Raw genomic sequence first — 12,222 nt, 5'->3', positions numbered from 1 at the left:
TAAGTGTCTCACGACTTCCCTGAGACGGAAAGGGGGAGTTTGTACGTTGAGATCTATGTTCCACGAGCGGTTGACGAGCGCGGACAGAATCAACGTTGAGACTTTTCCGTCGGTAGCCAGAGAGAGGATCACCGGGATTTGAACCCGAGAACCCGAGAGCAGCGATGGCGAGAGAACCCTCTCGACTCTTCGTTGTAGAGAAAAACCACCAAGGAGAGAGTACCGCCAGAAGGAAAGAGAAGACGAGGAGCCGAGGCGCTTGTCTCCGGTGAGAGATCCATCGGAGACTGCTTCCTTTAGTGATTTGAACGTTACAAACCCAAACAAAACAACGAACAAAGTGGAAACCGAGGAAGATGATAGTTGTAGAGAGCAGGGTCGACGATAGTGACCAGCACCAGCGAGAAACAGCGTCGCCGGCGCCGGAGAACATAGATCTAGAGCGTGCCACGAGATCCGTGCCTGGGAGAGAGTTAGGGCGAACCCAAACTTAAATGCGTCCATCTCTTTATGAAGTCCTGATAAATTCATGCGGCCACCTTGTTTTTCGAAGGTAACACATCCTCTATTGTCCCTAAGACACCAACCTAATCCTCTAATTTGTCCTTTCCATAATCAACCGAAGACCGAATGAAGTTACCTAAGGGTGTTAGAGAAGAGTTATCTAGGTAATAAAAGTTTTTAGCCCATGGAAACTTTTCAGCTTGTAGGGCTTGCAGGGCCGTATCTCATATTTGGGACTTAACCAATTTTCTGTCACCGTTTATACTGTCGTGTTAATTTTTTATCGAGTTGGAGGTTCATTTTTTTTACAATAAGAAAAAAGTAACATGGTGTGTTAGAGCGAAAGTTTAACGTCCGTCCTACTCGGTGTTTACTATCTCTACTGGTAAAATCTTATTTTCTAAAGGTAGAAATGTTAAGTTCGAGTGTCAACAACAATGTGGAAGAGATTTAACAATCGACTCTTGTCTATGATCCAAAAAAAGTATAGACTTCAACACTTCTTGAATAAAATAAAGTTTAAAGTCCAGTTACTTTCGTCTCCTTATGTGTGTATAAATTCTACAAAAAATAAATTGAAGGGTTTATTGGTGATATCTTGCATATCTAATGAAAAGTATAAGTATATATTCTTCTAGGCATTTAAGGATGTTTTCCTAAACCGACGTGTTAGGGTTTTGTGTTTCTCACGTCCATGAATTTGTATTTATAATTTGTGTCTGTAAAGTGAAGAAGAAAAGTCAATCGGATCGGATATTTAATTCTACATGGTATCAGAGCCTTAGCAGATCAAATAGATCTTAGCTCTCTTCCTATGTTTCTTTGTCTCAAACGTGTTTGTGAAGTTGAGAGAGCTAGTTCGTGTTATCATGAGTGAAAGACCAAAAAGTGATGGAGAGTGGGTTGGTGCTATGGCGGCAGTTTCTCTATACACCTTGTATGCTTCGGACAATCACGGAGCCATGATTACCTCTGTTCGTTGAATGGAGAAAACTACAACGAGTGGTCCACTAAGATGCTCAATGCGCTGCAGGCCAAGAGAAAAATGGGATTCATCAATGGGACGATGAAGAAGCATGCAGAAGGAAGCGAAGATTGGTTGACCGTGTACTCGATGATTGTTGGTTGGATTTGAGCTTCAATCAAATCCAAGGTGAAGTCTACAGTTACTTACAAATCGGACGCCTGTCAGTTGTGGAGTAATTTGAAAGAAAGTTTCTCGGTGGGGAACACAGTGAGAGTCCATCTGATTAAAGCACAACTCTCCTCATGTGGACAAGAAGTTTATTTTGTGTTAGAATATTTCGGAAAGCTTTCAACCCTATGGAAAGAATTGCAAGTGTATCATCTAGTTCATGTGTGTTTCTGTGGAGCAGCAGTGACGATGGCTAAAGAAAGAGAGCAAGAGAAGATTCATCAGTTTATTATGGGTCTTGATGATGCGCGCTTTGGAAGCCTTTGTACATCCATCGTCGGAATGGATCCCCTTCATTCTCTTGGAGAAATAAACAGTAAGATAGTAAGGGAAGAACATAGAATCAGTTCGTCTCGTAGCCTGCAGCAAGATGTTGTCGGTTTTGTGGCTCGCAGGGATATGCACGGGGCTCCTACAGCTCGTTGAGAACAGCAGTTGGAGTCAGCTGGAAATTTTTATGGCAGACAAGATAATTCGATTCTTCGTCCGCGATTGATTTGATCTCATTGTGGCAGAACATGCCATGAAAAACGAGACTGTTGGCAGATTGTTGGGTTTCCAGAATGGTTCCATGAACACAGTAGTGGTCGCGGACATAGTAATGGAGGTCGTGGCAGAGGAGGTCGTGCGTCGGCTGGGCGTGGTCGTGGTCAGGCAAGCGCAGCTCATGCTACAAGTTCTAACTTCTCATCGTTTCCAAAATTTACGTCTGAACAATGGAAGGTGCTGACACAAATGATTGAAGAAAAATCAAGAACCAATCTGTTGGATAAACTGTCTGGTAAGAGAAAACTAGGTGATGTCATCCTCGACACATGTGCATCGCACCACATGACATGAACCTTGTTTTAGTTAACTGACCTTGAGGCAATTCTGCCATGTTCGGTCGCATTTGCAGATGGAGGAAAATCATTTGAAAATAGTATGAGATCATTCCCACTCTCGAGAAATATTATATTGTCGAAGTCTTATACATTCCTGATCTAAACCGTACCTTATTTTCAGTTGCGAAGTTGTTGAAACAATTAAACTGTTTCGCCATGTTTACTGATACAATATGTGTTTTACAGGACCGTTTTTCGAGGATGCTGATTGGAGCTGTTGAAGAACGTGATGGTGTATACTACTTTACGGATTTAGTCTCAGCAAAAAGTCATCATGTTGTTGGTACTTCTGATCAAGACTTGTGTCATCGGCGTTTGGGACATTCATCTTTTTCAGTATTTTCGGATTTGTCATTCCTTTCAGAATCGTTTAAATATGCTAGCTACAGTCCTTGTGACATTTGTTTTCGAGCTAAGAAAACTCGTGAAGTATTTATGATAGCATGAATAAAACATCAGAATGTTTTTCTCTTATTCATGTTGACGTATGGGGTCCATACCATGTGCCTTCATCCTTTGGTGCAATATACTTTCTAATGATTGTTGACGATTAATCTAGAACAGTGTGGACATACTTCTGCTCAAAAATCAGAGGTTAAAGACGTGTTGAAGAAGTTTATTTCTTATACGGAACGACAGTTTGGCAATATCGTAAAGACCGTTCAATGTGATAATGGAACCAAGTTTATGGTTTTGTCTTCTTACTTCAAGGAGCTCAGTATAATTCATCAAACATCTTATGTTACGACACCACAACAAAGTGGAAGAGTAGAGAGAAACCATCGACATATTCTGCAATCATGTTTCAAGCTAATCCTCCGATTAAGTTTTGGGGTGAGGCTGTCTTGACTGCTGCGTATTTAATAAATAGAATTCCAACTTCTATACACAAAGGGTGCTCACCATATGAGACTCTTCATGGTGTTCCACCGGATTATAAGCAACTACGTGCGTTTGGCTCAGCCTGCTATACACATCGCATGGCTAGAGATAAAGACTAGTTTGGCCAACGGAGTCGTCTTTGTGTCTTCGTCGGCTATCTCTTCGGTAAGAAAGGATGGAAATATTATAACATTGAGAAGAATGAATTTTTGGTTTCCAGAGACGTTATTTTCAAAAAAACTGTATTTCCTTTTGCAAAATCTACAAGTGCAGATTATGAGCTGGTATGGTCACACAACATGCAGTAGTTTCTGAGGAAAGTCCGCTAACTTTGGTACATAGGAGGAGTACTGATTCTGCTTCACCCTTATCTTCCACGTTAATGATACAATGGAAGTGCCACCCTTGTCTTCTTCTGATACAGTAGCATAACAAAACATGCTTTCACAGAAGCAGACTCTCAGCCACAGTCGTCTGGTGGAGAAACATAGGAACCAGAGTCTTCCGCTGTTGTCAGTACTGAAAATTCTCAAGTTGTAGACTCGTCACAAGAGCTTGGAATAGGACTGAGAAACAAGATCAAATTTGTTTTGCTACAAGATTATCTTCTTTATAGCACTAGTAGTACACATCACGCTCCAACCGAGTTCGAGTCATCGCCTTCGTCAAACGTTCCAGGTAATTACCTTTACTCTCCATAAGATTTCATATCAGATGCTCAGTTTTCTCCAGGTCACCAAGTGTGTCTAGCAGTTATTACAGCTGGAACAACGCCTAAACATTTTCTCGAAGCCGTGAAAGATAAGTTCTAAAACGCTTCGATGACAAAGGAGGTCGTTGCTCTAGAAGATAAAGACACATGGGACATTGTAACGCTTCCTCCTGATAAAACGCGCTTGGGTGTCAATGGGTATACAAAATAAATTATAATGCCGACGGTACAGAGAACTGTAAAAAGTCAAGATTGGTTGCTCAGGGAAATAATCAAGTTGAAGGTGAAGACTATGGCGAGACCTTCGCACCAGTTGTTAAAATGACTACAGTTCGGACATCGTTGCGTCTGGTTGCGTCAAAGAATTGGGAAGTATACCAGATGGACGTCGAGAATGGTTTTCTCCATGGTGATCTTGAAGAAGAAGTTTATATGAAACTCCCACCTTGTTTTCGACATACACATCCATGTAAGAAGCTTTTTGATGCACTGATAAAATGTAGGTTTGCTCAATCTTTTGAAGACTACTCACTATTCTCATATTCTTGCGAAGGTGTACAGCTGCGAGTGTTGATCTATGTCGATGATTTGGTTATATGTTGTAGTAGTTCACATATGGTGAAGAAGTTCAAAGAATATTTAAGTAAGTGTTTTGCAATGAAAGACCTCGGAAAATTAAAGTATTTACTTGGGATCGAAGCCAGTAGAGGAGCTGAAGGATTTTTCTTATCTCAATGGAAATATTCATTAGACATTATTACAGAGACCGATTGTCTTGGTTGCAAACAATTTCCTACACTTATGGAGCAAAAACATCAACTTGCTACCGAACAGAGTTCACTGCTACATGATCCTACGAAATATCGGCTTCTAGTTGGCCTCCTGATATATCTCCTGAACACTCGGCCAGAATTGTGTTATTCAGTTCATCTTTTGTCACAGTTCATGCAGGCTCCTACGGAGGCTCAATGGCTTGCAGCATTGCATGTGGTACGTTACTAGAAAGGAGTTTTGGGACATGGTATTTTGTTGCGATCCAGTCCTGATCTCACGTTATCTGTTTATTGTGATTCTGATTGGTCAGCTTGTCCATTGATATGTCGCTCACTCAGTGTCTTTGTGGTTATGTTGGGTGGATCACCCATCTGTTGGAGAACCAAAACCCAGAACACAATGTCATATTCGTCGGCCGAAGTCGAGTATAGATCTATGTCAGATGCCCTTCGTGAACTCAAGTGGATACATAAGTTGTTGAAGGAACTTGGCCTAGAACAAACCGTTCCAACTTGCTTCATCAGTGATGATAAGACCGCCATATATATCAATGCCAGTCCAGTGTTTCATGAACGTACTAAACATATCGAGAATGACTGTCATTCAGTACGAGATGCAGTCCGCGATGGGTTAATAGTCACACAACACATTCGGACTGGTTCACAAATTGCAGACATTCTCACTAAGGCTCTTGGACGTATCACGTTTCAGAATTTATCATCCAAGTTGGGCATTTTGAATTTTTATGCTTCAGCTTGAGGGAGAGTATTGGTGATATCTTGCATATCTAGTGAAAAGTAATAAGTATATATTTCTCTAGACATTTAAAGATGTTTTCATAAACCGATGTGGTAGGGTTTTGTGTTCCTCACCGTCTATGAACTTGTATTTATACTTTATGTCTGTAAAGTGAATAAGACAAGTCAATAGAATATTGAATCCTACATGGTTTGAACTTGATGCTCTACTCTAAAGCCAAAGAATTTAAACATGTTTGTATATAATTATCAAACATGTGAGAATCTAGAAACAACTTTCTTCCCTTCAAGAATAGGTCTCACGTTCTCTCAGTTACAAGTTATAACCAATAAGACGAAGAGGATACAGAGCTTCAGAAAACCTGATTCTACCTTTTCTCATTCTCAATTTTGATACAAACTGAATAACAAACCCTGAAGCAAGAACATGGGTTTAAACTTTAAAACACATGTACTTTAGATCTCTCCATGTTTGTTTTTAACTAATTAAAAAAATTGCAATCAAATTTTAATTAAAAGTTTCCAGTCAATTCAAGCCTTGTTTACCATATGAGAAATAATCCAAAATATTGACTATATGCAAAAAGAGAATGATTTCATACAATATTGCTTCTAAGTAAAATTTCCCATATGTCATTATCCCATCATTTATATAAAAACACGACATATCAAAAACCAGCGGCGGAAGGAGGTAGAGAGGAAGGGGGAAACTGCCCCCTGTGAAATATTGTTTTTTTGTGCATTTTCATTGATTATTCAAAATTTATATAGTTTGGATGGTAAAACTTCTAGTATTGCCCCCTATAAATTAAGTTCAAATCTTATATTGCTTCGGGTAAAACTTTTGTCTGGCTCCGCCACTGTCAAAAACACAACATCACATTCTTTAATCATTATAATTTGTGTTTTTTTCCTCAAACCCTTAGAAAATACACACTAAGCTCAGGCTTCATCATGTAAAAAGCCTCCGAGTCTCTCGACCCGATAACCCGCTCGAACTGGGCACTCGTATACATGAGCTGACCTTTCTCGGACCCCACCGCTTTATTCTCTTTTTCCCCCGCCCTTGCCGCCGCAGGAAAGACTCTTGCACCCATCGTAATAGGCCCCATCGCCTTCAACACTCTCCACTCTGCCTCTCCACACTCTTTCCTTGCAGAGTAACCACACTTTTTGCCGTACTATCGTAGACTCTTCAAGCAGCTTCTTCGAGTTTGTCCTAAACGCTGCCGTTTCTAGCGCGATCCTCACGAGCCCCGAAGCTATTTCCTTGACGAGTATGCTCGTCGGAGTGGGTAGCTGGATCAGAACAGCTGGTAAACGGGTCGGGTCATCTGTACGGCGAAGTACACATGTCCACGATGGTTTCCGAATAACGTACCCACGACCTGGAAACCTAGACCCGAGTTGGAGAACCCGAGTGCATAACGGATCTTCTCTATTGTCTTTTTCTTTTTCTTCTTTTGCACAACGTGTTAAGTATTAAAATATATGTTAAAAAATAATAGCATATATATCATTAGAATAAGCTAATGTTTATTAATTATCTTAAATATCATGATAAATATATATCTATCAAAATAAAAATTTAAATAATAATATTAATTAAATTAATGATTTATCCTAAAATCATTGAAAATATGAAAAGTAAAACATTAACTAAAATCATGGAAAATATGTCAAGTAAGCAAATTCACTTCTCAAATAATAGTATAGATATCATATTTTAATAATAATGATATATTTTTTACTGATTAAATTAAAGTGAATATCAAATATTATCCAACCTTAATAAAGATAAATATCAAATATTAAATTTCTACTGAATAAATCCGAATACTTTGTATATTAAACTTTTATAATAATTGTGCTTTAATAATATAGATTATCAATATTTTATTCGATTTTAACACGAATTTAAGACTACAAACATGATCACAAACTTTCTATGTATATTTTATCATTCTTTTCTTCCGCGAGCTTCCACAGCATGTCATCCCATGTAAAGTTCTGTTAGTGCAGATAAAAAACATAATGAAATTTAATAAGTAAAATTAATTGTTTGAAACATTAATTAATACTCCCTCCGTATTTTAATATAAATCGTTTTAGAGAAATTTTTTATGTTCCAAATTATATGACGTTTTCAATTTTCTATGTAAAATTTATTAACACTTAATGTTACGTGACCAATGATAATATACCTTCTATTTTATTATTGGTTGATTTGTGGTTAGATAAATAATTAATGATATTTTTATTTATAAAATATAAAAAATTAATGATTTCTTAATCTATGTCTATAATTCTAAAATGACTTATATTAAAAAACGGAAGGAGTAATACATAACATTCGAATATATATATATATATAGAAAGAAAAGGAGTATAAAAATTAATACCGTTGTTTAGGGGGAGGGGTGGGGGTCCTCTTGGATATGAGGAGGCTTTGAGCCACGACATTTCTCTTTACAAAGTGCATGACAATTGCCGTCGTGAGGCTTACAAACTTTAGTACATTTGTGAAAACATTTGATCCGATGTTTATTTTCCTTTGCTTCCACTGTGACCACAATAGCAATCACCACCATCATTATTAACACTATGGAATTCCATTTTGCCATTCTTAGATCTTACAAAATCAAGCTTAATCCTATCTTATTTCTCTTATTTTAATCTTATGATTGTTATATAATTTTCCAAGAAATCAAACTTTATTTATAGTACTTTCTTTTGCATCTTTCTTTACTTTGAGTAGATTTTCTTACTAAAGTTTGTTTTTGGTCTTAAATAGTTTTCTCTTTTCATTTCCTCCTATGTTTAAAATTTGATATGTTTTTACAGCATTAAATTTTATTTAAAGAAATAAATAAACTTGACTACATGTAGATATATCAATGAATATGATCTATTTAATTATGCTTTTAAGTTTGTAATAACATTTAAAATAAATTTGTTTAGTTTTATTGTAAAATTTGTTTATATATAGAACAATTCGGTTAGAGAATAATCATAAATTTGGTAGGTTTGGTTATAAATAATCTAACAAAATAAATGATTTGTGGTTACTTAACTAAATTTGATAAGTTTGGACTTCGGATAGAAAATAATCTAACAAAATTAATAATTTATGGTTAATTAATTTGCTCTAAAAAAATGGTTAATTAATTAATAATTATATAATTCAGTTTAGATAGATACTAATAAGAATAAGAAGATACACATACCTTGAGAAAACCTGATTATCTATTCTCAAAATTGATACAGACTGAATAATAAAATTTAAACTTTAAAGCACATGTACTTTAGATATCTCCCTGTTTTTGTAGCTATTTGAAAAAAAAAAATTACAATCAATTATTTCACTCAAATTTTCCAGTCATTCAAGTCATGTTTAGTAGAGAAACAAACGTTTGCATTAAGATAGTCCAAAATATTGACCATATGCGAAAGAAACAATGATTTCATACAATATTGCTTCTAAATAACATTTCCCATATGACATTATCCCATCATTTAAACAAAAACACCATAGTCAAAAACACAATCTACCAATCTTTAATCATTACTAATTTGTGTTTTTTTTCTTTCCCTTAAACCCTTAGAAAATACACACTAAGCTCAGGCCCACCACTTGACCCATCAGGATTCATCATGTAAAAGGCCTCCGAGTCTCTCGACCCGGTAACCCGCTCGAACTGGGCTCTCATATACATGAGCTCACCTTTCTCGGACCCCACCGCTTCATTCCCTTCTTCCCCCGCCGTTGCCGCCGCAGGTAAGACTCCGGCACCCATCGTAATAGGCCCCACCGCCTTCAACACTCTCCACTCCGCCTCTCCACACTCTTTCCTCGCCGAATAACCGCACTTTTTGCCGTTACAGTACGTTCTCCACGAAGACTCTTCAAGAAGCTTCTTCGAGTCCGTCTTAAACGCTGCCGTTTCTAGCGCAATCCTCACGAGCCCTGAAGCCATTTCCTTGACGAGTATGCTTGTCGGAGTCGGTAACTGGATTAAAACAGCTGGTAAACGGGTCGGGTCATCCTGTACGGCGAAGTACACATGTCCACGACGGCTTCCGAATAACGTACCCACGACCCGGAAACCTAGACTCGGACTAGAGAAACCGAGTGCGTAACGGATCTTCTCTATTGTCTTTTTCGTCTTCTTTTGCATCACGTGTTCAGTATGGAACTGATCTGGTTGTGTCGGGTCGGAGGAAAAGTTGAAACGTGTCAAGATCTTTTCTTCGTTGTTGTGATCGTCTTCTTCTTCCTCCTCTTCGTCTTCTTCTTGAACCTTCTTCTTCTTCCAGTTGAAGTAACGTTTAGAGAGAGAGAAGGAAGAGTCGAGAGAAGTGCTGGATAAGATTGACTTCATCTCTTTTACATGAAATAACAAAATTGCAGTTTGGAGTGAACCTCTTGTGGTCTCTTATATGAGAAATTCTTGGGTTCATCCCTCTAGATTCACCGACTAATACTCTTTGAGTATTTAATATTTGATATTTGATATCTTTTAAAAAGGAAACAAAATTGAATTTCCAAATAAGATTATATTTTTAAAATAAAACAATAAAATACATAAAAATAGTTACAAAAAATAAATAAATAAATATTGATAAAAAAAACTAAATTTTACTAACACTAAACCCTAAATTCTAATCACTAAATCCGAAACCCTTGGGTAAACCTTAAACCCTTGGGTAAACTCTGAACCCTTGGATAAATCATAAACTCTAAATCAAAAATATTTAAAATTAAACCTTAGAGTTTATGATTTATCCAAGGGTTCAGAGTTTACCCAAGGGTTTAAGGTTTACCCAAGGGTTTCGGATTTAGTGATTAGAATTTAGGGTTTAGTGTTAGTAAAATTTAGTTTTTTAATGTATGATTTAGGGTTTAAGATTTTCCAACGGTTTAGAGTTTATCCAAAATTTAAGGTTTAACGTTTAGGGTTTAGGGTTTAGGGTTTAGGGTTTAGTATTTTGCTGAAGATTTAAAAATTTTAATTAATTTATTTTTTGTAACTATTTTTATGTATTTTTATTATCTTATTTTAAAAATATAATCTAATTTGGATATTCAATTTTATTTCCTTTTTTAAAAGATATCAAATATCAAATATCAAATACTCAAACACTATTGGTTTGATGTTTCACCCCCTAGGGTGAACCCAAGAATTTCTCCTCTTATATTGGTCTTTAAAGTAGTTTTTAATGCTTGTGGGGGTTGATTTGATTTGATTTATCCTGTAAACGTTAGATCGGCATATTTTCTCAGAAGGGCTAGTTCGTATAATTTATCTCTCCTTAAATTAAAATAGGGAAATTAGGTCTACTGACCATACAAAAAACATAAATTTACTAACTAACCAAAATATCTCCCTCTCTCCTACTTTATCTCCCTCTCTCCTACTTTTTCTTCCTTCTCACTGAAAATCTAATTTCTATTTTTTTTTGGTTATTTGGCAAATAAAGCCATTATAATACGAGTCTCGTTATGATATAAATTTGGGAAATAATAAAGTTTTTGTTAAAAATGATATTTGGTGATCGACATCTCGCCTATACTTCTTTTTCTCACCTATACACACACAGCAAACACAACATCAATACACAAACACATAAAGTTATCCAATTGCTAAAGAAACATCTACATTGCATATCTAAATAGTAAATTAAAAATCATACTGTTATATCTAAATAGTAACAAAACATCTACATTGCATAAATCACATCTACTGAAACTTCGTATATATTTTGAATTGTCCATATCTAAATAGTAAATTAAAAATCATACTGTTATATCATTATTACACTTTGCCATACATATAAAAAGGCATGGTTTCACTCTTGAAGACCTCAAATATATAACATAACAAGAACCATCGCGCTCAAGTTTACGAACAGTAGACATTGTGTTTAGGGAAGTCAATCAAGGACCTGGACCGCAGACCTGATCCGTAAAGGTTTGCTGCGGGGCGGGATTGGGCCTCCATTTGGTAAGCCCGCAAAATTGCGGGCCTCGCGGGACGGGTTCAAAACGGGAGGGGTCGAAAACAGGACGGGTCGAAAGCGGGATGGGCTTAACCTGCGGTATTTTGAAGACCCGCAGCCCTAAGTCCATATTTCTGCTTTCGCTTAAAACATTAAGAGAGAGAGAGAGACGGTGATTCGACGTTATGTAGCTCCAGTGATGGTAGTTTTAGGGTCGATGATGCTTCCGGTCTCCCAAGCGCCTTCAATCTGCACCGATGGAGCTTCTTCGAGTCAACATAAGAAGTTTAAAAACTCACTTTCCACCGAAGAAGAAGATCTAGTTTCCGCCATGAGTTCTTCATAGTTTTGCCTATATGTATTTGTTCACATTATCATACATTTTGGAGTTTTAGGTTTCAATATATCTTTAACAGAGTTCTATTATTATTATTTGCAGAAGATGGCGTTAATGGTGAAGAAGAGAAATTTCCATCTTTTTGTCGCTTGTTGGTGATAAAGATGAAGAACAAG

At 36.9% G+C, this 12,222-nt stretch overlaps 2 protein-coding genes and 1 pseudogene across 2 annotated transcripts in view; all 3 read right to left on the bottom strand.

Annotated features, from left to right (window-relative positions):
- Positions 1–6,588: 6,588 nt before the first annotated feature.
- Positions 6,589–8,333, bottom strand: LOC106324340 (annotated as a pseudogene).
- Positions 8,334–9,141: 808 nt separating this feature from the next.
- LOC106325628 (protein MIZU-KUSSEI 1-like) lies at positions 9,142–10,137 on the bottom strand. Its single transcript, XM_013763671.1, has one exon. The coding sequence runs from the start codon at positions 10,089–10,091 to the stop codon at positions 9,303–9,305; it is 789 nt and encodes a 262-aa protein (XP_013619125.1). The 5' UTR covers positions 10,092–10,137; the 3' UTR covers positions 9,142–9,302.
- A 1,108-nt stretch (positions 10,138–11,245) lies between these two features.
- LOC106324339 overlaps positions 11,246–12,222 on the bottom strand; it is a 5,607-nt gene continuing 4,630 nt past the window's right edge. The window contains exon 3 of the mRNA XM_013762326.1: positions 11,246–11,296. Within this exon, the coding sequence (XP_013617780.1) occupies positions 11,246–11,296 (51 nt within the window). The remainder of the gene's footprint in view (positions 11,297–12,222) is intronic.

The sequence above is a fragment of the Brassica oleracea genome, chromosome C2 (assembly GCF_000695525.1).
Source record: "Brassica oleracea var. oleracea cultivar TO1000 chromosome C2, BOL, whole genome shotgun sequence".
Taxonomy (NCBI): domain Eukaryota; kingdom Viridiplantae; phylum Streptophyta; class Magnoliopsida; order Brassicales; family Brassicaceae; genus Brassica; species Brassica oleracea.
This window is presented reverse-complemented; position numbering and strand designations above follow the sequence as displayed.

Bases quoted from the DNA above. Each gene is read 5' to 3' on its own strand.
- LOC106325628 (XM_013763671.1), bottom strand. From the start codon at position 10,091: ATGAAGTCAATCTTATCCAGCACTTCTCTCGACTCTTCCTTCTCTCTC.